We start from the raw sequence: 26,529 nt of genomic DNA on the forward strand, positions 1-26,529 counted from the left end.
ACAAAAATCAGTATCTAGAGTACAATTTTTCCTGATACGTTGATATTGTCCATAGGGTACATTTTTAAGCCAATTGGGGAGATGACAGCTCGTGTAATCTAAAAAGCTGTTAACATCTACTTTTTTAAAAAATGTGGAAGTTTTTATACTATTGGATACTAAATCTTTACTAATAATTAGATCTAAAAATTCTAAGCTGGTCTCCCCATAATTGAGAGTAAAATTAATACCCCAATTATTTTGATTTAAAAATTCAACAAATAAAACCGCATCATCTTTGGTCCCTGTCCACACCATAAATAAATCATCTATGTAGCGACGATAAAAAAATACAAATTGTTTGTACATATCGGAGACAAGGGACTGTGCGATGAGCTCTTCCTCAAAACGACCCATGAATAGATTGGCAAAACTGGGGGAGAAACGAGAGCCCATCGTACAGCCCTTAATTTGACGAAAAATATTATTATCAAAAGTAAAAGCATTATGCTCTAAAATAAACTGCATACTACGTAAAATAAAAATAGATTGTGCCATAGGTAGGGAAGTATCTCCGAACAAATAATATTGTGTTGATTTAAGGCACAATTGGATATCAATATTAGAATAAAGTGCTGATACGTCAAGTGAAATAAAAGAAAAAACAGGAGGTAAACGAAGCAGCTGAAGTTCAGAAATAAGTTGCGATGAATCTCTCAAAAAGGACGGTAATTCACAAACATATTTTTGAAGGAATAAATCAACATAGTGAGAAAGATTACTTGTAAGGGAACCCACCCCCGAAATAATAGGTCTCCCTGGTGGTTTTGATTCGCATTTGTGTACTTTAGGTAAATAATAAAAATAAGGAAAATTGGTGTTAATAACTGATAAAAAATCTTTTTCATTTTTATTCAAAATCCCTTCACTTATTGCATCCTGTATGAGGGTATTATATGCGTTCGAGTATTCATGGCTAGGAATAGTATCCAATTTAATATAATAGTCAGTATCTGAAAGTATTCTATATGCATATAGAATACTTTCAGATACTGACTATTATATTAAATTGGATACTATTCCTAGCCATGAATACTCGAACGCATATAATACCCTCATACAGGATGCAATAGGTGAAGGGATTTTGAATAAAAATGAAAAAGATTTTTTATCAGTTATTAACACCAATTTTCCTTATTTTTATTATTTACCTAAAGTACACAAATGCGAATCAAAACCACCAGGGAGACCTATTATTTCGGGGGTGGGTTCCCTTACAAGTAATCTTTCTCACTATGTTGATTTATTCCTTCAAAAATATGTTTGTGAATTACCGTCCTTTTTGAGAGATTCATCGCAACTTATTTCTGAACTTCAGCTGCTTCGTTTACCTCCTGTTTTTTCTTTTATTTCACTTGACGTATCAGCACTTTATTCTAATATTGATATCGAATTGGGCCTTAAATCAACACAATATTATTTGTTCGGAGATACTTCCCTACCTATGGCACAATCTATTTTTATTTTACGTAGTATGCAGTTTATTTTAGAGCATAATGCTTTTACTTTTGATAGTAATATTTTTCGTCAAATTAAGGGCTGTGCGATGGGCTCTCGTTTCTCCCCCAGTTTTGCCAATCTATTCATGGGTCGTTTTGAGGAAGAGCTCATCGCACAGTCCCTTGTCTCCGATATGTACAAACAATTTGTATTTTTTTATCGTCGCTACATAGATGATTTATTTATGGTGTGGACAGGGACCAAAGATGATGCGGTTTTATTTGTTGAATTTTTAAATCAAAATAATTGGGGTATTAATTTTACTCTCAATTATGGGGAGACCAGCTTAGAATTTTTAGATCTAATTATTAGTAAAGATTTAGTATCCAATAGTATAAAAACTTCCACATTTTTTAAAAAAGTAGATGTTAACAGCTTTTTAGATTACACGAGCTGTCATCTCCCCAATTGGCTTAAAAATGTACCCTATGGACAATATCAACGTATCAGGAAAAATTGTACTCTAGATACTGATTTTTGTGAGCAGTCAAAAATTCTATACGACCGTTTTGTTAATAAGGGTTACCCTAAACGCCTGTTATCCAATGCCTATAATAAAAATAAGGATAAAACACAAAAAAAGATTATTGAAAAAATGTCTAATAAACAAAAAATTGAACAAAAATCTAATACTCATAATTTTAATACAGCACTTATTACAGAATATAACTGTGGTACGCAAGAAATTAAAAGAATACTAACTAAACATTGGAATATTGTTTTAAGTGACCCAATTTTAAAACCCATTCTTCCTAGTCAACCTACGGTAATTTTTCGTGAACTAAAACACTACGCAGCCAACTTGCCCCTGGGAGACTTCGCAATACTGTTGCCAGTACCGACAGCAAAGGACAAAAAACAAACACTATTGGCACTATACGATGCAATGTCACTAGATGCCTGTGCTGCTATTGGATCTCCATTATTCCATCATCGTTTTTTAAATCCTCAGTAACGAAGGAAATATTTTATGTTCACAACACATATTCATGTTTCTCACAATATGTGATTTATCTTTTAGAATGTCCTTGTCAGCTACAATACGTGGGCCGCACCGTTCAGACGGTGCGATCCCGCATGAACAAACATCGTGCTAATATTAAGAATTATTTTTTACTGCACAGTTTATCGAGACACTATTTTCTTAAACATAATTCTGACCCTACTTCTTTAAAACTCACGATTCTAGAGGAAATATCAGAGTCCATACCTAATAAATACAAACAGCTGATCAATAGGGAATCCTATTGGATTTTTAGGTTATGTTGTCTAGCACCAGATGGTTTAAATGAAATTGTAGAGAATACCAAAGTATAAATTAGTTGTAATATGTGCATATTTATATTTATTTTTATATTCATTTATATTTGTACATATTTTTATTTCAGATCCGATGTGAGTGTATATATATGTATGTTTATGGGTAGATTTTTTTGGTTTTGATAATGATAGATATAATGCACCTGTTCTAAAGGGGTTGTTCTTCCCCGCCCCCTTGTTCTGATGTCATGCTTACTTCCTTTATATGTATTGTGTTTTTTTGTAGAACACTATGACTCTTGAAAAAGGAACCGCTGCGGTTCCGAAACGCGTTGGGTCTTATTAAACTTTCTTATACCCTATTTCCATCATTTCTCTCTGGACCTGCGCCCCTTGATCCGTGATTTGTGGTGTTGGAGGTTTTTACATTGATTATTCCTTTGGGATAGCGGAGTGGCTGCGGTCCTTTTCACACATGCTTTGATGAGTGTTGTGCCTCTATCTATAGCACAACCCCACCAGGTGAGAGTCTCCTGACACACTGATTCCTCCCTATTCTTGTATATCATTGATCCACGCTATGGAGCGCTGTCCCCTTGTATTTTATTTGTAGGATGACATTATGATTGTGCCCTATGAGGCATTGATATTCGGCATTCTGTTAAATTCGGCTACTTCTATGGCCTAAACATAGTCAAGAAGTGACTAAGCTCGAGTAATTTCCCACACGTATACAAGCTTTCCCTCTGACTCAAAAGCAAGCCACAATTTTTGAGTAAAAAGTCTTATGCAAGAAATGACCCATCCTACAACTACCACCAACGCCCATCAAACCGCCCCACACCATAATACTGCCCATCTTTAAGGATCACACAGTACTACTGCCCCTTTTTTGTTTCCCACAAAGTAATACAGCCCAAGCATTATAATGATTCTATCACTTTTCTGTGCCTAAAAAACGTTAAAAGAAAAACAGACATAACATTGACAGCTTTGTTGAATATATATTATATTTTCTATTTGACTGCATGTTTTGTTACCACTGTGGGGCACTCTGATATTGATTGTGCATCTAGTTTGCTGCAACTTAATATTATTGTGGTACATATTTATAGTTTGCTGGGCTTTTCACAAGTACATAATTGTATGTTTGTTTGCACCTTTGTGTTTCTGCATATGTGATCCTTATGGGATTATACTTTTATGCCACAAGTAAGGACTTTATGCAAGTTCAAAACATGTTTTCTATTTCTCCTCTGTATAGAATGTTACAGCTTCGATCAATAAAGCTCTGGATTGTATATGCCCCCAAGGCCTGGACTTAATGATTCTAATGTATAGAACAAATCTTGAGCATTATTTCTTAGAACTCTACATTGTATAATGCTCCTCTATTATTCCTAATGGAAATTTCAGAATAAACTGACAACTGGGTGTGACTACTCCCTTGTAAATAAGGCATGCCTGACAGAATCAGCACTGCCTGGACAGTGTCGGAGCATGTAGGGACACTCTCAGTTATCAGAGGAATTGTAACCTTCAGTATTCCATTTATTTATACAATTCCTGGGAAAATAGCCAAGGAACAGCACAATGCAAGGTTCTAGGATGTTCTGTAAGTGTAGTTCTGTGCAGTAAACAAGTATTTACAAAAACAGAAAGGTCAGCATAGGTGACAGTGCTCTTTACCATGCAGGGAAATAAAGCAGATGACACTTTCTATTGTATGCAAACGCTACTTAAAATAAGCTTGCAGACCCTTAAAAAAGATACTTTTAACACACTAATATCCTAATACTGCTTTTACTGTGCCATAATGACATTTTTTTTTTTATTAATCAAAGAAAAGTGGCAAATATATACACAGGGCTTACACCCAGGGCGTTCAGCTAAACCACAGTGGTTATTTGTAAATCTTTCAAATTTTCAAATCATAGTAAAAAAAAAATTGCAGGAAATCTAGAGCCCTATGCATGGTACCTATGCAATTCCTTAGATCAAAGTAGTATGGCCTCTGTGCTGCAGATTACAGGCAATGTGAGTCTCCATCTTCCCCATCACATTATGCCTGTGCTATATATTTAACATGTTTGAGTGTATAGCCAATACACCATAAATATATGGCAGGTACCACCAGGTGGTTAAAGGGTTATCCCCATCTATTTCCCTTATATCAGGAAAAATTATTTTATTTTAAAAAACCATATTATAATAGAATACCAAGTAAAGCTGAGGAAGTGTATTTAGTGGTTAAAATATCAGAATCTAAACCGTCCAATTAAACCTAATCCCCCAAGTTAATGTGAACTGTGCGATTTGTCCCAACCTGTCCCCGCAGACTCATTAGAGCTTCTTAGTCGCTGCCAGCTGACCTGGAATTCTCTGTGGGTGTGAAGAGGATGTCTAGGGTGTGGAGAGAGTTTCTATGGCATCAAAAGGCCTGCAGGAGGTGAAGCTAGCTGGATACTGTATGAAAGGGCTACTAAGAGGCATAATGCACAATGAGGCATATCACTCAGAGGATATAGAAAATGTATCTATAAATATATCAACTATCTAACATACATAAACAATGCAAAAAAAAAACAGACTGACTCAAATATGAAGATAATGTACACCTCTACAGACAGTAAATTGCTATTGGAATGTGCAACGCAGATGCTGGAGGCCAAAAACAAAAAGACAATTGTGTAATAGAATAGTTAAGCTAAGACAATAATTGAGGCTCTGTCCATCTCCTCCTTTCAGAGTCTCGGACAATCGTTCCATTATATCTGACAGGTATTCTTTTCATCAATTTGACAAACATCATGCCAGAATCTGACGGACCCCATTATAAGTCATTGAGGTCCATCAGGCACAGGATGGGTTCGGTACTGACATGACTTCTTTTGACGGTTGTGTGAACCTAGCCAAGGGCTGTGCGTACACATTGCAGGAATGTTACAATAACATTGTTTTCTTTACCAAAATCATGGTAAAACTACAGCTGCAAAGACCATGTGAACACAGTGTAACCTGTAGGTCTGTCTGCAATTGTGGACAGACTACGGACCTATTCATTTAAATGGACCCAACTATTTTTCGGGACTGTGATCCGTGCCGTGATTCGGGGCTGTGTTAGTGCACCAATCCAGCCTATCCCACTGATATTTAATTAGAAGGGGAGGGCTGGTTTGGTGCACTGTGGGTTGTAGTCCCGCCCCAGTATAAAGATTAAACTCCTAATAGCACAGAAACAGCCCCAAGGATGAAGGTAAGAAACTATAGGGAGATATCAGCAGGATAGATACTTCTAACCTGCTGATAGTTTCCCTTTAAGTTGTGTGAAAAGCTTTTATTGTTTACGACAGGAGAACCGGACAAGTTGTCATCACAAGTAAAACACTAAATCAATATCACGTGCTGAAAAACAACAGCAGAATTTGCCGTCCCTTGAACATGTTCCTGTTTGTTAAACTACTTGTTTGCCATGTCCAAGGGATAAACACATCAATCTTTCCAAAAGGTGATATTGTTAACTGCCTGTCAACAGAATAATAAGACCCCTACAACATAAAGGATAGAAAATACCCTACATACTCATCATGCACATGGCCGAGCCTTGTACAAGAGAGAACACAGGTGCTCTGGGAAACCTTGTACAATGCTGTATGGTGCGGTCTACAGCTTTGAATCACATAATATGGTGTCTGTTAGCGCATGCTACAAGGAACAATCTCTGCACCCCTCAGTATGAAGTCACAGCCATACAGGAGTAAAGCATGGGTGCTCTTTTATGGCACTGTATAGCTTGAATGTTGTACACAGTTGGAATATGAACATATGCATGTGCCTTAGGCCAATATCAGTAAAGCTTTTCCACAAAAACAGATAGCAAGGTAATAGTCACTGGGAGGAGCCTGCCTAGAGGTTATCAGGCATTGCTCCAGGAGGCACACAAATGGGGCATCGGTATGTCGTCCATTTAGAATGGACCTATTGACTTCTACTGGAGGCTCTCCTATGCAAAAACGAACTGTATATGTGCATGTTCTATTTTGTTGACCGTCCAAAAAATGATCTGTTTTCAAAATGAATGTTTGGTAACCACTTTAAAATCAACTATCCGGATTTACAGACAGAAAACACTTGAATTTAACTTCAAATCTAGAATACATTGGCTGATAATTTTCTATTCTAGAGGAAAGCGTTTAGAGAAGGAAACAAGATAAGCGGACAATAAAAAATGAAAAACACTGGCACGTTATAAATGTATAAGATATTGTGACGTTTAGCCTCCTGCACATTGTAATCTTCTGTATAAATGGCGTTTGTTACCTGGAGAAGATCCTGCTTCTCTCTTTCGCCTGAACTGATAGCTTTTTTGATCGCTTTCATTTCATTCAGTATAGCTTGTGCTTCATCAAGTTTATAACCAACGTGGTTTCCAGACATTTTCATATCGATCCTAGTAAAAGAAAGTTGTAGTCATATTAGAGAGACTGTATTACATTTAATGCTACGGCATTTCTCTATTTGCACTATTGCTTATTGCTAAAGAGAAAATTACAAGTCTGTAACATGGATTTGAGTTCTACGGAGCCATAATAGGGCACCTTACTGTGCCTCAGTATACACTGGTTTTGTCTGAGGGTTTAAAGAGGTCTATTTTCTGCCAGTTTCTAAATGGATCCAAAGACATAAAAAAATTTACATGCCCCATCAAATGCCATAGTAGCAGGGATTTCATTGCATCTATGGTTGTATATCTTCTACGTATGGCACTAGATCATGGCACCTTAGAGCAGCACCTGAAGAGGTGCAAAGAACGCAAGACACAGCCTTAAAGGGCTTGTACATGGCTCTACACAGTTGTGACAATACTTGCTCATGCCCATTCACTTCTGAGTTCATGCCGACATGGCAACCAAAACTTGCATATATCCACTGAAGTGTTTGACAGGAAATCAGATCATGTTGCCGATGATTATTAAGAGTAAAGATCATGCCAATTTTTTCAGTCCTTTAAATAAAAAGTAGATATTCTGTCCTTTGCAGATTACTGATAATAAGGTGAGGGATCTATTCCTGGCTTTTCTACGGTGCCCTATGAATTTTAGTTGCGGCTCTGGATCAGCCCACCCCTGATCTGCAGTACACTCATGTACCTATTTTTCACCTTCTAGACTATTTTATGAACCTTGCAACATGACATCAAAGTCCGAATTCACATAGGCCTCATACATTTGTGAGATACACAACTATAAAACAGAATTAGTCTTAGCCCTTAAAGTGTCACTGTTGTTATAAATTTCAAAATCTAAATCAACAGTAGATGTGATATAAAGCAAGTTTGCAAATTGCATTCATTATTTTTTTTTTGTTATCATGGAGAACAGGAACCTCCTGTTTTCTGACTCTTTTTCTCAAAAAACAGGAAACAGTCAGAAAACAGGAAGCCCTGTGTTTCCCAAGCCATCTGAGCGCTCACAGAGAGAAGGCAGTCATGTGATGGACAGATACATTGAGCCGTGACTCTCTGTACTGGCCGGAATTCATGTGTTTAGTCTTTTTTTTCAACCAGCACAAGTCAGACAATCTGCCTTCAGGAGACTGGACCTGGATTTCTGGTTTCTTTTACAGCATGATAACAATAAAAAAATAATAAATATAAACTTGCTTTATTTCACATCTACTATTGATTTAGATGTTGAAAGTTATAACGACAGCGACATTTTAAACACAAAAAAATACAATTTACCAAAAGCTGCAAAACAAAGAATCTACAAAGTGCCGATGTGACCATTGGATTAACAAACTGGTACATCTCAGACTGAATGGCCATATGTTCTTCCCCACGACTTTCATCCTGCTGGCAGGTCAGATCATCCACACATTGACAACCTTGTTATATAAGTATATTGATTTAAGATTAGGACTGGTGGTATTACTATTACACCATTTCATCATGGATTCTTAGAGCCAAGCTCTAGGCGGAGTTGCCGTGGGAGCTGAGCACAGCGGTAAAACAGGTTTAGCAAGGGTGCAAGGGAGAACAGTAGAGAACATTCTTCTTGTCTCCACTCTGAAATACTATATGACACGTTATTCAGAAGGTATTTATACAGGAACAACTCCAGAGTTTCTATGAGGCAGGGAAGGAAGACTTGTTACAGCTTTAAAGACTTTCTGAGCCTGAAGCGTCAATCACGTCGAGATCAAAAAGTGCTTCCTTAATCCTTTTTTCGGTTTGATCTTTGCTGACATGTCAGATTCTAGCTTCAATATCCATGTTACAGATTAATTTTCTTTTGTTTAAAAAAACTTTATGTCAGAAGGAAAGGATGTAGAGGCAGACTCCTGGCACCCAGCAGCCCCATGGAGGAAATAAAACACATCCTGGCTATGGCAGCGTGCACACTCTGCTTCTCTGATCCCACTTTACCCTATTATGAGATCAGCAGAACTCAGCTACAGTCTAGCCTCTCATCACAGTCTTTGCATCCTGGTTTTGCACAGGATGATTTTTAAGTATTTTTTTTTTTATACTGATCCTATTTTTTAATTTTTGCCTTTTTTATAGGGTCTAAAAATTCAGGTAAGAGTTAAGATTGCTGATCAAACAGGCCCATTTAAAAATAAAAAAAATCTAGCAGATTTTAACAGGATGGTCAAATGTGACGTGTTTATATGTAACTATATATGTAACTATATAATAATTCAAAAGATTCATTGACGGTTTTCCCATTGAATTTAATGGGGAATAAAAAAACTGCAGTCAAACTTAGGGTCCATTTACGAAGAAAGGTTATCTGACAGATTATCTGCCAAAGATTTGAAGGCAAAACCAGGAATGGATTTGAAAAGAGGAGAAATCTCAGTCTTTCCTTTATGACTTTATCTCTGTTTATAGTCTGTTCCTGGCTTTGGCTTCAAATCTTTGACAGATAATCTGTCAGATAATCTTACCGTGGAAATGGACCCTAAATTGCAATATTGCTGCAAATTACCTGTGGATCCATCGCAAAAAGCATCACATAGGATTGGTGGGAGGAGTACACTTATATTATACCTGTGGATTCTGCTGCAAATGTACATGTAATCTACAGCAAATGTATTTCTTTTTTACAATTATCCCTTTGAATTTACTGGAACATTCTAGAATCATTCCATGTATTTTCCATGACAGACACCAAATTTTTTAGTTTTCCATACACAAAAAAATGGTGAAAAACTCACCAACTTGTATTAGTAACAGAATCCACTAAGGATTTTCTGTACACAAATCTCCACTAAAATTGTCAGTATTTCTTTATCAAGGTGGCTCAGATATTCACTGCCAACCAGGGTCTGGGCAGCAGCAGGGACTCATGCTTTTTTTCTCCTTTACTCCCCTTTTCTATGCTTAAGGCCTTATTCACACATCTACAAAATTTATCTGTAATTGCAGATCTGTAATTAAGGATGAATTTGAAACAAATTTATTTCAAGGTGCCTATTCACACATCTACAATTTTTGCGGAAATGTGAAGAGGCAGTGATCTTTGCAGTGAAAAAAAAGGACAGTTCCTATTACGGACCTGCAATTGCGGCACATGTCACAGTCTAGAATGTAGTGGTCCATGAATTGCAGACCACTATGGAGGCACAAATTGAGATTGCAAGTCCACAATTGTGAAAATTGCTTTCGGATGTTTGAATAAGGTATCATATTTTGTCCTTATACCTCAGGCCGCTTACAGCATTACAGGTGCAAAATTGATGACAGCTCGTCCAATGAATGGTTGTTGCTGCTCCCCATAAAGGCATAACTATGATTCTTTTCCCTTGGATTATTTAAAATTAGTGATGAGCGAATAGTATTCAATTGAATAGCTATTCAATATAATAGTACATTATTAACGCTATTCGATTGCGTTCGATAACACAATAAAAATTCGATTCAACCTCCCACTCCCCGGCCCGTTTTCCAGCCAATAAACAGGCAGGGAGAGGAACAGGCACTAGGAATAGGCGGGACTTAAATAAAACTCTTAACTGTGATTTGCTGGCTAAACTACATCACCTCTTGAATATAAGTATAGTGGATTTCAGATTTGTGTCACTTGCTGGTTGGAGCTAGAGAGGGACAGGCTGTTCTCCAGGGAGAGAAAGCTTTTAGGTGAAGTTAGGTAGGGAGGGCCCCCAAAAGCCCTTGTTAGGGCTAAAAGTATAAAAACTATATATTGAGAAGCTGTTTTGAGACAGGCAGTGTGTTCAGGCAACTACAAATTGTTTATGCCTGTATACTGTGATTTCGGGATAATAGCTGTTATCTTGCTTCTTCAGATTTGCGCAGTCTGCGTCCTGTAAAGGAGTTGAACAGCTCTTTCATTTTATTATTGTAAAAAACAATTATATATCCGGTATATGGCTGTATACTGTGATTGCGGGATAGTACCTGTTATCTTGCTACTACCGACACATACACAAGTGCGTTCCACTAGACCGCAACGCACGCTTCTAGTTTACGTTCATAATTTGTTCGTGAATGTTTGGCGAACATGAACCAATCACAAATTATTTTTTTTTTGTTCGTGTTCGGGATCCGAACAAACTTTGGGATGTTGGCTCATCACTAGTGTTAGATGCACCCAGGCATGCATCCCCTGCTGTCCCATATGCATTCCAGAGGTGTTGGCATAATTTCCTGAGGTGTCATTGTGCACTTGGTGACCTCCTAGTGGTCGAATATTGATTTCCAGGTCCCAAGTATTTTTCTCCTCTAGACTGTAATGGAATTCGATATTCGTTTGAATACTATTCTCTCATCTCTATTTATAATCATTCATTTGCAAATCCTGTTTTCAGCCTGCCACGGCCTATTTTACTGTGGCACATCAGCAAAGTTACAGTATAGTGTACTGTAAAATGAATCAATGCACCATATGCTGCAGTTCATCCTGAAAGAAGATACAATAAATCTATATACACCCTGTACTGCTGCACAACATCTCTCTCTGAATTGCCCACTAGTCATGGATTTAGTTAAACTGCCATGCGCCAAATTCATGACTCAAATTCATGAAGAATTTAAAAATGATTTTGGCATTGCATATTAGAGAAAGGAAAGCCAGCCATGATGGTAGAGTAGGAAAATTAAAGGTCTAACATATGCGCCACATTTATCCCATGGCATTCACCACTGGAATACATTAGGTGCAGGTTCTGCTTCTCCAGTTTGGTTTTATGCTGTCTAAGGGTCCATGTACACAGAAAGATTATCTGACAGATTATTTGCCAAAGATTTGAAGCCAAAGCCAGAAACAGACTATAAACAGAGATCAGGTCATAAAGGAAAGCCTGAGATTTCTAACTTTTCAGATCCATTCCTGGCCTCCAAATCTTTGGCAGATAATCTGTCAATTAATCTTTCTGTGTAAATGGACCCTAAAATGAGGACAGCATTAATATGTATGACCCATTAAGGAAAATCTAAAGGCAACTGGACTGGCAGTAGAGCCAAAATGAGTTTATATATATATATATATATATATATATAATGCAAATAACTACTAATATTATGTTTAAGCACCAGGGCTGTGTCACTGACGTGACCATTGCTTGTAAAAGCTCAATAGGAAGAAACAGGAAAAAGCTTACTGTCGAAGAGTTTGGTAACCATTTTCCTTGTACTGTAGCTCTTGCTGCATAAAGACCACCTCTCGCTTTAGTTTGTTAACCTGTAAAAACATGTATAAATTGAAGCAGGACACTGAAAATGTATACTTACACACAATACAGCATGTATAACAAAACTGCTACTACTACTACTACAACTAAAACAACAACACATCCAACTATTAATACTTTTATAGCAGTAGTTGTTATAATTGTGGTTGTAATTGTTAATCAAGCTCCACATCTCTCTCTCGCTCTCTGTATATGTAAGTACATAAAATTTACAAGGAAAGCCACAGATAACACTAACATAACTAAGTGATCAGAAAGGATATTGAGTACATCATACCCTGGACTTTGTTGTAGCAATTTCAGCTTTCAAGATATCTGGGTCATATTTGGAACTAGATGAGGAGCCAGAAACCACTGGAAACAGAATATAAAAAAAAAATTAGTAAAACAAACATATATAGGTTATATACATATGTAATGCTGGGTTTACACGGAGCGATAATTCGCCCGATCGTACGATTAACAATTTCGAAGTACCGAAATTTTTTTATAACGATCAGCGTTTAGATGGAACGATATATCGTACAGAAAATTCATTTTGCGATCGTTTTGCGATCGCTTAAGCCTATCTCGCACTTAGGTAAAATAGGTGAACGACTGTTTACACGGAACAATCTGCAAATTTTTTGCGAACGACAATTTAAGAACATGTTGAAAGATCAAAATGAGCAATTTCTCGCTCGTCGTTTGATCGTTTGTTGCGTTTACACGTACGATTATCGTTCAAATTCGATCATTATCGTGCAAATTCGGTCCCAGCAGTATCTTACACACAAACTAAAACATAACATGTCCTGATCCTGCTCCAACAGCGTCATGGATGGCTGGCTACTGTCTCTGATGGGTGAGATGCAATATAAAATAAAAAAAGCTATCTTGAATATTAAAAAAAAAATTCAAACAAAAAACACCCCCAATACACTTGAGATCAGACTCCAGAGTAGCTTTGATGTCGGTCTAATACTTACAACTTGTCTGAGATCCAAGTTTGTGCTTCCAGACATCATGCAGCTGCCTATACTCCTTCTGGGCTAATTCCAGTCTCTGTTGCTTGACTTGGTAAATCTCCTTCTGAGCCACCAGAGCTTCCTGAGCAAGGACTAAATAGTCCTTTAACATACGCTCCTGTTCTCTTCTCCATTGTACTCTTGGATCTTCTATTTGTGTTGTTTCTGAAATAAAAGAAATTCCCATTTTCAGAAACCAATGGCTTATGGACAGAATATATTACAATACAACCATGACAATGAATGAAGCTGAACAGATGTACAAACATTCTTCGAAATCCTATTTTAATATATATTACATAGTGATAAGGAAGACTGTAGTAGACGTGTATGACTGCCACAGCATGACTGTAAAAATGCAGAGAGAAATCAAGCAAGGTGAGTAAGAGGGGACGGAGTGATAATGGAGCTGGGGATGGAGATCAGTATGGCAGCTAGGAAGCCAATTGTTTGATAAAGGACTCAAAACTGTATAGATGGGCGGTGAGCCGTGATGAAAGGATCTGAATATTTCTGTAGGGGGAATATCATATTCAGTTTACAAAGCCTGAAGTCAGCATTGAAGATTAGGATAATAGAATATAGTATATTGTAATAGATCTATGTAAGCACACCAGTGGAGTTCAGCTCCTGCGGTGACAGAACCAAATCAACCATGGAGTTGTCTCTTAAGCAAAACATGGCTTAAAGGAGAATTCCAGGCAAAGATAAAAATCCAGGGAGGGCGGGGGTGGCTGGAGTATACTTACCCGTCCTGGTGTCCCCACACTGCAGCACCACCCCTCACAGTCACACATACACACAAACACACACACACACACACACGTACCCCCCGTCTCCTGGATATTCTGATCCTGTAACTCACAGCCTGGCTCAGAAATGACAAGACAACAACTTTGCATGCATTCTAAATGCTTTATAGGATTTACATGAGGTCTCACAGAAGGCCACCACAGAATAGTCCAATAGTCGTGGATGTTTTTACCTGTGTGTTTAGGGTGTTGGAGGATCCATGACCTGCGACTGAGATCAAGCTTTCTAACACTTGGCAGCACATTTCTCTCAAGAATGCCTTGATAGTCTTAAGATTTCATTGTACCCTGCATTGATTCAAGACACCCTGTGCCAGATGCAGCAAAGTGGCCCCAATCCATAACCAAGCCTAAGTCCTTTCCTTCATTTTTGTCTCCGAACGTGGAGCAGATGTGACTTGCCAAAAAGCTCTAGTTTTGTCTCATCCTCCCGGAAGCTACAGTCGTCTTCCATTGTGGTGAAGACAGCGATGGATGGTGCGACCTGACACTGATATACCTTGAACTTAGCTTTAATTATCAAAATGCCAAAATGTTTTTATAAATGTGGCTTTTTTTTTTTAATAATTTGTTAAGCAGGTGAAAAATATTACTTTTACAGCAGTAACAAGATACAGTTAAGCAGCCACTTCATTCTTCTCTTACAATGCAACTTAATTTCTACAAAACTCACATCAAGTTTCTCTTAAACCGAATATAACATCTAGATTAGTCTTTTACTGATTATATCCATGTTTCTACATCCCAATACTAGAATACATTCTTTTTTCTAATCTGTTTCTATTTTCAGATTTTTTTTATTTTATTTGTAGTACATTATTACGGGGACTGCCATCTTGCTTAAAGGGGATCTATCAGCAGGTTAGATTAATCTAACCTGCTGATAGCCCCTTATAGTGGTGGGGATGCTGAGGAGGAAGGTATGTGTCTTACCTTCCTCCTCGGCGCCGGTCCCGAACTGTTAGTTGGAGTAATCTTCACTGCACTGTTAGGAGCATTGCCGCGTCATGTGGCCCATCCCTTCTAATGATAATCAATGGAGGGGGCGGGCTGAATGACGTAGCAGTGTTTCCAACAGTGCTCCAGAGTGGACTTTACCCTAACAGCGCGGAACCAGCACCAAGGAGGAAGGTAAGACGCATACCTTCCTCCTTAGCGTCCCAGGCGCAATAGGTGGGTATCAGCAGGTTAGGTCTAACCTGCTGACAGTTCCCCTTTAAGCATTTAGTGAAATGCTTTACAGTAAGCCTCATTAACATTTCCAGACCCTACTCTTTGTGTGGGACACACCATTGACCGTGCTCTGTGGGCTCATTCCACAGGAGAGGGAGGCTGAGTAGTGAGCAGCAGCTATAGTGTGTACCTCTATCATCTATATACTGGTGTCACCTTTCACTGTACTCCTGTCTGTCTTACTAATATACTGGTATCATTTTTCACTGTGCTCCTGTCTGTCTTACTAATATTCTGGTGACACCTTTTATTGTACTCCTGTCTGTCTTGTTAGTCACTGCTGAGAAATGATCAGTACAAAACAGGAACTTTTAGCTTAGTTTTAGGCCTAGTGGCCCAAAAGAAAACATGCAAGATTTTACAATTATTTTATATTATAAATAACATAAAACCTGATTTAAACCATAGGTCATTTTCTGATGACACATTCCCTTTAAAAGGGTAGTGTGGCGCTAAACAATTATTCACTAAATAACACACATTACAAAGTTATACAACTTTGTAATGTATGTTATGTTAGTGAATGGCCCCCTTCCCCATGTTCCCCCCCCCCCACCCACGCTAGACCCTGAAGTGTAGTGCTTTATACTCACCTGATTCATGTCGACCCCCGTCCGCCATCTTAGGACAATGATGTCATCTTTGGGAGGCTGGCCGGACCGCACCAGTCCTCCTTCATGCCAGCCCCCCTTCTGCGGCCCCATCAGCTACTCAGCCGCGATTGGCTGAACCAGTTATGCTCAGCCAATCGCGGCTGAGCAGCTGATGATGCTGCAGAGGGGGGGGGGGGGGGCGGCACGAGGGACGGTCGGAGCAGTTCGGCCGGCCTCCCAAAGATGACATCATTGTCCTAAGATGGCGGATGGGGGTCTACACGAATCAGGTAAGTATAAAGCACTACACTTCCGGGTCTAGCGTGGGTGGGGGGGGGGGGGACATGGGGAAGGGGGCCATACACTAACATAACATACATTACAAAGTTGTATAACTTTGTAATGTATGTTATTTAGTGAATAATTGTTTAGCGCCGCACTACCCCTTTAAGGCCTTGTCCACACAAATAACATTGAAGTCTAAGGAAACAATGGCCGTTCACACAATGCATAGAATAATGGCCGTTGTTCACAGCAGCTGTCAACTTAATGTTCAGGACTTTTATTGGCGGACGTTATTTGGCAAACAACGGACGTTATTTTTAGTCATTCACACATTCATGTCCCTGGAACAACAGCATACCCTTTATATAAAGCTGCCCAGTGAGAAAAGAATCAGCATGGTTGTTCATCTATAGAATGTTACTGCCAGGAAAACACAGAGCTCTGCCGAAAACTACTGAGGTGTCTCTCTTAGAGTTTACATAGGAAGCAGTTAAATGGGAAATTCATCTCTGCTGCGTCTTTATTGTTATTCCATTGTGTGTTACATTGCAAATCATTCTATTGACTATATAATACAGAGTTTAGACACTCCACCTCATCCCACTGAAACAGCGCTGACAGTCGAGATGCAATAAATATTTCATAACGACAACACAAAACAGTATACTGAAATCCAATCTGCATATCTTTTCACTACCCATAAATATTTAGTAAAGTCTGTCATGGCTGACTACAGACTCAGTGGCTGCTAATCCTGCCGTGTAACACTGGGGCCCGGGCACCTCTTTTGTGGAGTTTTATATTCCATTTACAAGGGTTTCCCCCTTAACATTAAAATGGGAAAAACCCTCCCAAAAATTTTACTTTTCATTGTAGATTTTAAATGTATGTCATAAGTAAATCTTGTTGTTGCCTAACTCTGATGCTTTATGTCTATTTTCAACCTTTTATTGACAGGGCCAATTTTTGCTTTAACCCCTTGACAACCAAGGGCGTACCTGTACGCCCTGGGGCGGGTAGGGTAGTTCAGAGGTTGGTCGCACCGCAATTCCGATCCGAACCGCACAGCTCTCAAATGCTATCTGCAGACGGGGACCGCAGGTATTAGCTGAAGTCAGCTAATTAGCTATTTAAATGCAGCTGTCAAAGCTGACATCTGTATTTAAATTCCTCTCTTCCCCCCATAGTGGGTGGATTGCCCCCCCTGCAATGCCATCATGGAGGGACGATTCCTGCTTGTTACCGGGCTGGTGCTCTGCACTGTAATGGTGCTGATCCCGTCTCGGCATTCCATTGCTCTGGGCTCCAGCAGCCCACAAAATTGGATCAGTGATCTCATAGATTTCTGCAGTACATATGTACTACATAGATCTCTATGAGAGATCAGTGTACTTGAATCGGAAGTCCCCCAGGGGGACTTCAAATTACAGCGAAGAAAAAAAAAAATTTCATTAACAAAAAAATCCCCTCCCCTAATAAAAGTTTAAATCACCCCCCTTTTCCCATTTTATAAATAAAAATAAACATATTTGCTATCACTGCGTGCGTAATTGCCCAATTTATTAATTAATGACATTCCTGATAGTTGTAATCGTACTGACTTAAGGGAACATAGATATAGGGCAAACGATGCAAACACAAACCACCCCCCAACACACACACACACAAAAATTTTTAAAAATGGCGATTTTTCTTTTAATTTCACCACGCAAATATTTTTCGGAGCACTATTTTATGGGGAAATGTATTCTGTCATTGCAAAGTACAATTGGTGTCGCCGTAAATGAGGGCTTATGTGGGTCTGTAGGTGGCAGCAGAGAGTCATATTGGAAAGAATACATACCTTCCTCCAGGACATACAGCAGGTGATAAGTACTGGAAGGCTTAATATTTTTTAATAGAAGTAATTTACAAATCTGTATAACTTTCTGACATCAGTTCATTTTAGGCAACGGCAGATTCCATTCACTCCTGTGCACAGACCTCATTACTTACGAGTGTTATGGTCAATGTAGTAAACACCAACTTGAGCGTCATAGGCCTCTTCCCATCCCAGCGGCAATTCATCACCAATACAGTCGGCAAATGTTAATGGTTTAGTATATCTGTAAAAAATAAAATGGCATGGCGTAAATATTTTCATGTAACAAATGCACTGAGAACTATAACCCAATCATCCTACTACCTCCAGAGGATAAATAGTTACAGTGCACAAGTTATATGTTCTCTTTTATTTTATCTTTTTATAGGCATTAACCCAGCAGAGGGACAAAGACAATTGTGTGCAATAGCAGGAGTACACAACCTGCGGACCACTGTGGCATTTTCTGCAGCTCACTGCAGGAGGAATGCACGCTCACAGAGTGATGCAATAGCTGTACTTATGATAAGGCTACATAGTACTGTGTAACACCTGCTGCACACTTTTGGTCACATCTAGCCTTATGCAGCTCTTGCAGTGGAAAGTGGCGGCCATGGAACTGGCAGTAGTGGCAAAGTGGGACAAGTATATATCACTATTATGTCCCTACACAGTGAATGGGACTGGAAGCAGTTGGCTGTGTTCAGTGTGTAGCAGTAACAATGCGTATCTGTAGCTCAGCTCCCCTCCAAGTGAACGTCAGCTGAGCTGCCGTAACAAGTCCGGCCACTAGTCTTCAGTTCACCAAGTAGATTGGGTTGTCGGCACCCCGCCGATCCAAATTTGCTGATTTTTGGTCACAACACATTTCAGAAAAAAATAGAATATAAAAAATTATCAAAAAGTCACATAAACAAAACTAAATAACCCCTTTAACCCATAGCTGCACCAGGACGTTATTGAACGTCCTCGTGCCGCTATGGGAGTTCAGAGGGGGGTCGCGCGGCGACCACCCTCTGAACTGCCGCGATCCCGGGTGCCGCGTGTAGCCCGGGCTCGCGGCTATTAGCGGGCACGGTCCGATCGCCGTGCCCGCTAATTAAGTACTTAGAAGCAGCTGTCAAAGTTGACAGCTGCTTCTAAATACTTGCTAATCTCCATACCTGGTGGTCTAGTGGGGGGATCGCCCCCCTGCGGCGCGATTGCGGGGGGGCGATCCCTGCATCCATCCCGGGCCGGGGTCTGCTCCGTAATGGCGCTGATCCCGGCTCGGCATTCTATTGCTTTTGGCTGCAGCAGCCAAAAGTAATAGAACACCGATCTCATGGATTCATGCAGTATAACTATACTGCATGGATCTCTATGAGAGATCAGAGTACATATACTAGAAGTCCCCCAGGGGGGCTTCTAGTATATGTGTAAAGTAAAAGAAAAATGTATTTTTAATAACACAAAACCCCCTCCCCTAATAAAAGTCTGAATCACCCCCCTTTCCCCATTTTATAAATAAAAATTAATTAATTAATAAACAAACATGTTTGCTATCGCCGCGTACGTAATCGCCCAAACTATTAATTAATCACATTCCTGATCTCACACGGTAAACGGCGTCAGCGCAAAAAAATCCCAAAGTGCAAAATTGCGCAATTTCTGTCGCATCAAATCCAGAATAATTGTAATAAAAAGCGATCAAAAAGTCATATATGCGCAATCAAGGTACCGATAGAAAGATCACATCATGGCGCAAAAAATGACACCTCACACAGACCCATAGACCAAAGGATAAAAGCGCTATAAGCCTGGGAATGGAGCCATTTTAAGTGACGTATATTTGTTAACAACGGTTTGAATTTTTTACAGGCCATCAGATACAATATAAGTTATACATGTTACATATCGTTTTAATCGTAACAACTTGAGGAACATGCATAACAAGTCAGTTTTACCCCAGGGTGAATGGCGTAAAAACACATTTCCCCCAAATAAAAGAAATGCGTTTTTTTTTTCAATTTCACCACACTTTGAATTTTTTTCTGGTTTCCCGGCACATTTTAGGCAAAAATTACATCTGCCATAGCAAAGTACAATTAGTTGCGCAAAAAATAAGGGCTCACTTGGGTCTCTAGGTGGAAAAATGCAGGCGCTATGGCCTTATATACACGAGGAGGGAAAAACGAAAACGCAAAAATGAAAACTGGCTGTGTCCCCTAAGGGTTAAACATACCCTATCAAATACTATTGTTTATAACTGTGGTAATATATTAAGAATGTGGACAGACAACTCTTCCCTGCCAGTTTACTTAGCCTAAACTTTGTGTAAACTTACAATCTGGCATTGTCTGTGTATTGATCTGTCACTTGGCACAAGCGTCCCAACAAAAATACACACCATCCCTAAAATACGGACTGAATGGAACTATCAAACCTGACTGAATTAAGAAAGCAGGCCACGGCTTTAACATCTCACCATGCCTGCACCACTACAGTGGTACCTTGGTTTAAGAGTAACTTGCTTTAAGAGCGTTTTGGTTTAAGAGCTCACGTTTTTTTCAAAATTGTGACCACTGTATTAGGATTCATGGCGCAGGAGGGCGGATAGAGCAGAACCCAGCAATGTAAGCCATGTCAATCAATCTCGCCAAGGACATATAGCAGCAAAGGCCCTGCCTCCATGACGCTCTTTATTTTTACAGGAATAAAGGCATGCACACAGCTTCAGCAGGTGCCAGTTCAGTGTGCACATTTAGGCTAATAGATTTGCTTTAACACAGGGAAAATGGTGATGCTAATATACTTTCCTAGAAAAAAGGTGGCCTTATTCTTCATAGCAACCACATTCTAGGCTCCCAGAGCTGTAAGATTATGGGACCTGAACACTGGTTGCTATACAAGTAAGGCTAATAGTAACGCATAAATTACATTACATTATTTTCAGAATAACTCTAAAGTGAAAGGTCGGGATAGAGAGAGGAGAGAGAAAAGAGAGCCTAGTGCAGCATTGACAAGAGGTTGGCAAATGACAGCAGAGGTCTTTATTGTATTAAAGTTATTAAAACAGCAGAAGCATTAATACTTCATGTAGAAACTTCAACCTGGCTGCCACAAGAGAACCAACAACTAACAGCAAAAAGAACACGCAGGGGGACCTCACAGATAACCCCTTTACAGTCACTCATAGAAAAAACTCAGAAACATAGAAGATTGTCTGTAGAAAAAGAACTTTTATTATTTCCTTATTTTAGGATAAATAATAAATATTGTCACCAGAACAGCTCCCGGAATTGATTTTGTTTGGAGTTTGGAGACTTAGCTATCATTGTAGTAATGTATGATGTCTGTGTGATGCCATACAACAGCATTCTCTGACAGGATTTCTTAGACTAGTGTCTGTCATTTGATCAGTGGAGTTAGATCCTGAAGTCATCAGTTACTCATTTCTATCTGTTCCCCATGTCTTGCTAATATAATTACACAAAAAGCAGCAGGTCAGAGAGTATGAGTGCAGGATCAGACTGCAACAGGTTTTGTTTGTTGTCTGTTACCATGACAACACACGTCCATATAAGAGCTGTGTAAAGTATAAACATAACACTATGATATTTTAAATCAAGACGATTACAAAAGTTGCTTTATTTTATAAATTCTCTTCAATATATCCTGTATACACTTTTTTAATTCAATTAATGAAATCAACATATGTCTGTTATCTACATCCCTTTTTTTTTTTTTTTTGTGCCCTGCTGAATATCACACCCTACTTAAAAGGATTATGCAGCCCTATGTATACACGCCAAATCTGCTGCTCTTATCTTGCATGTGAGCCTGTCTTGCTGCATATTTTCATATGTAAGATTTTTTAATGCTCGTATAGGCTGTGTTAACACATAGTATTTCCGTCAGTCTTTTTTTTTTTTTTTAACCAAAATCTGGAGTGGAACTGACGGGGCAAAAATATAATGAAACATTTTTCACGGTTTCTGTGTTTTTCACCCACTTCTGGTTTTGGTTAAAAAAAGACTGACGTAAATACTGTGTGTGAACGTAGCCATAATGTGTATATTACCATTGTCTGTATTTAATTTAAAAAAAAAAAAAAATATGGTACTCTTATGGTAGCCAGAGGAGGTCAACAAGTTACACAATATGTAACAGGGAGGTGAAGCAGCTAGCATTGCAGCCTTCCATTACTGGAACTGTGAAGTGACATATAACATAGGCAACATCAGCACAGAATCTAAGCACCTCTAGGCTCTTAAATCATTACATGGCACACAGATGTATAAAAAAAAAGTTTAGATCTGTTGAGGTATACGGACTGCTAGATATACCTGGGAAAAGCATGTGACTGTACACTTCGCTCTCCAGACTGCTGCTCAATTTGATTTGTTGCAGGTTACAGGCTCCTGCTACAAGTTGAATTCAGTGGCAATCTATGGAGTGAAGCCAAACTCCCAACTATGTTTAGTGATCGGTGGGTGAATCAGCACAAAGAACCCAACCAAACAAGATATCTGACATATCAGTGTGACACATTTTTTTCTAAGTGACAATAACTCTAAATGGTGTTGACACAGACAGATTTTCCAATGCAATTATTGAAGCCAAAGCCAGGAACAGACTATAAATGTAGAACCGATAATAAAGAAAAGACTGAGATTTCTCCTCTTTTCACATCCATTCCTGGCTTTGTTTTGACCAATTGCAACCAAAAATATTTACCTGTGAACACACCATAAGTTTTCTGCTACACAACCAGCAACACTCTAGTGATCAAATGGATATAAAAAAATAAAAATAAAATAAAATACATTGTTAGGCTATGTTCACACTACATAATAATGTGCCGTAAGCTTATGTAGTGGAATGGAATCCCGACTGGAGTGTATACACATGGTATACACTCCGGCCGGGATCCCTAGCGGCGCTGCGAGAAACTGACATGCCAGTTTTCTGCAGAAAACCCTGTCAGTGCTGCACGCTCCATTGTGAGCAGTGGGGAACTCTGATGCGGGCACGCACAGATGTACCTGCATCAGAATTCAACGGCGGTAAAGATCATCTGGCCGGTACTGCAGTACCAGCCGGGATGATCTTTTCTGACACCAGCCGTTCCGTGACCCGGCTGGGTCACAGAATGGCCGGTGTCTTACTACATCTGAACATATCCTTGTATAGCCTAAGCCTACAGTCAAGTTTTTCAGGATTGTTTATTACGTCTGCAATTTATAGTCTGCTATCTGCAAAAATGCATCCGTATTCGTCATTTTTTGCGGAACCTAAAAGTAAAATGGAATGATCAAAATGATGACACTAGCTAGAATTACGGATTACATAGACTTCCATTGGTGTGTCTGTGCCGCGATTGCGCTCCACACTAGCGCATGCCAATAATTTTTTCTACACGGATTACAGACTTGTAAAACTATGGACAGTGTGAACAGCCCAATAGAATTTAATGGGCCCGAAATTTGTCCAGAATTGCGCATCTGTCAATGTAGCCTAAATCTATTGCATGAAACACATTGGAGCCATATACAAAAAATGGAGATTAATGTATTTCATTCTGATATCAACATCTTATTTTAGAAGCAGGTAGACCAGTGTACATACCTTTACAGGCTACTCCCAGTCAGGTAGGCAGCTTTAGACGGTATCATTAACATTTTTTACATAACACATGTAATTACCATCAGTAGCTGTATCGATCTCATGGAGTAACCCTTTAGGAAATAATTACCTCTGCACTGCCACGTGTTTTCTTACACCAGTCCTTGAACAACCTTTGTTACTATATTACAATTAATACTTTGTTATGATTTTACTTACTAGCTTTTGTACGTTTCATATTGTACTATAAGTCAGTGATCAAGCTGTGTGAGCAACTAAATGTAGCGCATAGATTTAACCAACACATTCAGTGGAGCACAACGACTCCTATCCGGGTTGCTTTGTTCCACCGCTGTAATAAACATTGGGTTACACATAGTACAGTGGATGGAGGAGTGTTCACACAATGTAAACAGCAGAACATCTTGTGTAGAAGAGACCTACACCCAGTATTTTAGGCTTGACTGCTTTTTAATCATGTGTTGTTTCCTATGTCACATCTCATTCTTGCTCCCTCCTTCAGTAACAGACTTCTGTATTCTTGGAGAATACCTGAACCCTGAGTCATTGGGACTTCGATCAGATCATCATTTGCCACATAACTAAGATACTGAATCATGTTTTATTTCAGTCCAGGCCGGGCCGCATATTTAGCACATCTTACATATATACCTGGAAAATCTGACAAATATGCCACATACATGGTAAAGACGAATGCAGTTGTATGCCATACAGGAGTATGTCACCCATTGGCTTCTATTGTAAAAAAATAAATAAATGTATATATATATATATATATATATATATATATATATATATATATATATATACACACATATACACATACATCATATACATATCATATGCCCACCAATAGCACCGGCAAATAATCCCAGAATGGTAGTTCGCCAACCACATCCAGCTAAGCTCACTACATTCAACTGTTTCTGTTACTCCCATAGAAGTGAATGGAACATACAGAAACAGCATAGCACAGCTATCTCTCCATTTTCTGTGACTTTCTTTGGCTATAACAGTAATCCCTCAACTTACAATGGCTATTTTTCAACATACAATGGTCCTTTCTGGACCATCGTAACTTGAGACCAGACTCAACATACAATGCTACAGACAATCGGGATCTGCAGCACATGTAAATAACTAGATGATCGACCAATGAAACTGTCCATTTTACCAGAAAAACCCCAGTATAAGTGATTCTTTGAGTATAGTGTGATACTACATGTCCTGTGCTGCCCTTTACCTGGGCCAGTTTTTCATAGAATTGTGGTCTCAACATACAATGGTTTCAACATACAATGGTCGTCCTGGAACCACTTAATATCGTATGATGAGGGATGACTTCATCTTTGATCCTGGCCACCATGGCAGCCAACTGGGGACTCACTTTACACCATGTGTGATAACTTTCCCATTGCGTATATATGTTGCAGGGAAATCATACAAATCCCGGGATCAAATCCCAGGAAATGATGAAATGACCATGCCCTTACATCATTGCCCTGAAGAAAGTCAGGGATTTGATCAAATCCCCTTTCAGGGAAATGATGAAATGAATAAGTTGCTGAAGCATTGCTTACCCTATTGGGCCAATCTTCTGTAGCGTTACACGTCAGAAGGGGAAGCAGCTGTCGTGACATTAAAGCACATTGCGTGTTTGTGGAACAGAATCTGCCAGAGCCCATTCGTGTGACGTTTGTAAAACAAAATCCGGCGTATGCAATATATATGTGGCAGTACCCTAGGGGAAGAAGGATACAGGTGGAAAATTCTGTGCTATTTATGCCGAAAGGCAGAGAGCGTTAAGGATTGAAGGGAAAATGCCGCAAAACACCTGAAAAAATCGGATGAAAAAAAAATGAAAGAAGTTTCTTTGAAGAAATTTAAAGACGTGTCAGTGGATTCCACAGTTTTGGTGTATGTACCTAAGGTTGATAGAGGCCCATTAGATGGAAGTACCATTGTGGGGATCGGACTAGATGAAATTACCATTGTGGGGATCGCATAAGATGTATAAAAATAAAAATCTAACAAATCTGTACCTCGGTCAGAATTATAAAAGATTGTCTACCTAGAAACGCCCTTCAAGTAACTACTACAACATTTACCGAAACAGTTCCCCAGACTGACCTAAGTCTGCATGAGATTGCAGGAAAATTCTCCTGATTTGGAGGTCAGGGATTTAAATTTTTTTTCCTGTGAACAGTCCAAAATGCAATGTAACAAAAAAAAATAAAAAAAAAATGTGCCTGTAAAAAAAAAAAAGTAAGGTACTCTGCAACTTGAGATGCCACAAATCCACAACCTGTTTTAATTGAGTCGGGCGACTCCTGACTCTTTCATTTCATCATTTCCCTAAAAAGGGTCAGGGATTTGATAAAATGAAATCCCCAGATATATGCAATGAAAGCATGCGGCCACAGAACAGGGTCTACAGTGTCATTTTTGCCCATTGCATAACAATGACTGACTTGCTTGGCAAAGAAGGCAGGTGACTGGATACAATACGGCATGCCACCGTCATTATTTAGACAACATCAATGAAGAAATTTTAAGCAGGTTTGCAATTTGTTAGATTTGCAAAAAACCCTGTGCTT

At 39.1% G+C, this 26,529-nt stretch overlaps 1 protein-coding gene across 1 annotated transcript in view; it reads right to left on the reverse strand.

Moving 5' to 3' along the window:
* WWC1 (WW and C2 domain containing 1) overlaps positions 1–26,529 on the reverse strand; it is a 104,344-nt gene that overhangs the window by 47,132 nt on the left and 30,683 nt on the right. Inside the window, exons 2-6 of the mRNA XM_069970691.1 lie at positions 18,439–18,548; positions 13,482–13,685; positions 12,791–12,867; positions 12,424–12,503; positions 7,120–7,249 (exon numbers count right to left, since the gene is read on the reverse strand). Coding sequence (XP_069826792.1) covers positions 7,120–7,249; positions 12,424–12,503; positions 12,791–12,867; positions 13,482–13,685; positions 18,439–18,548 — 601 coding nt within the window. The remainder of the gene's footprint in view (positions 1–7,119; positions 7,250–12,423; positions 12,504–12,790; positions 12,868–13,481; positions 13,686–18,438; positions 18,549–26,529) is intronic.

This window comes from Dendropsophus ebraccatus, chromosome 1 (genome assembly GCF_027789765.1).
Source record: "Dendropsophus ebraccatus isolate aDenEbr1 chromosome 1, aDenEbr1.pat, whole genome shotgun sequence".
Lineage (NCBI taxonomy): Eukaryota > Metazoa > Chordata > Amphibia > Anura > Hylidae > Dendropsophus > Dendropsophus ebraccatus.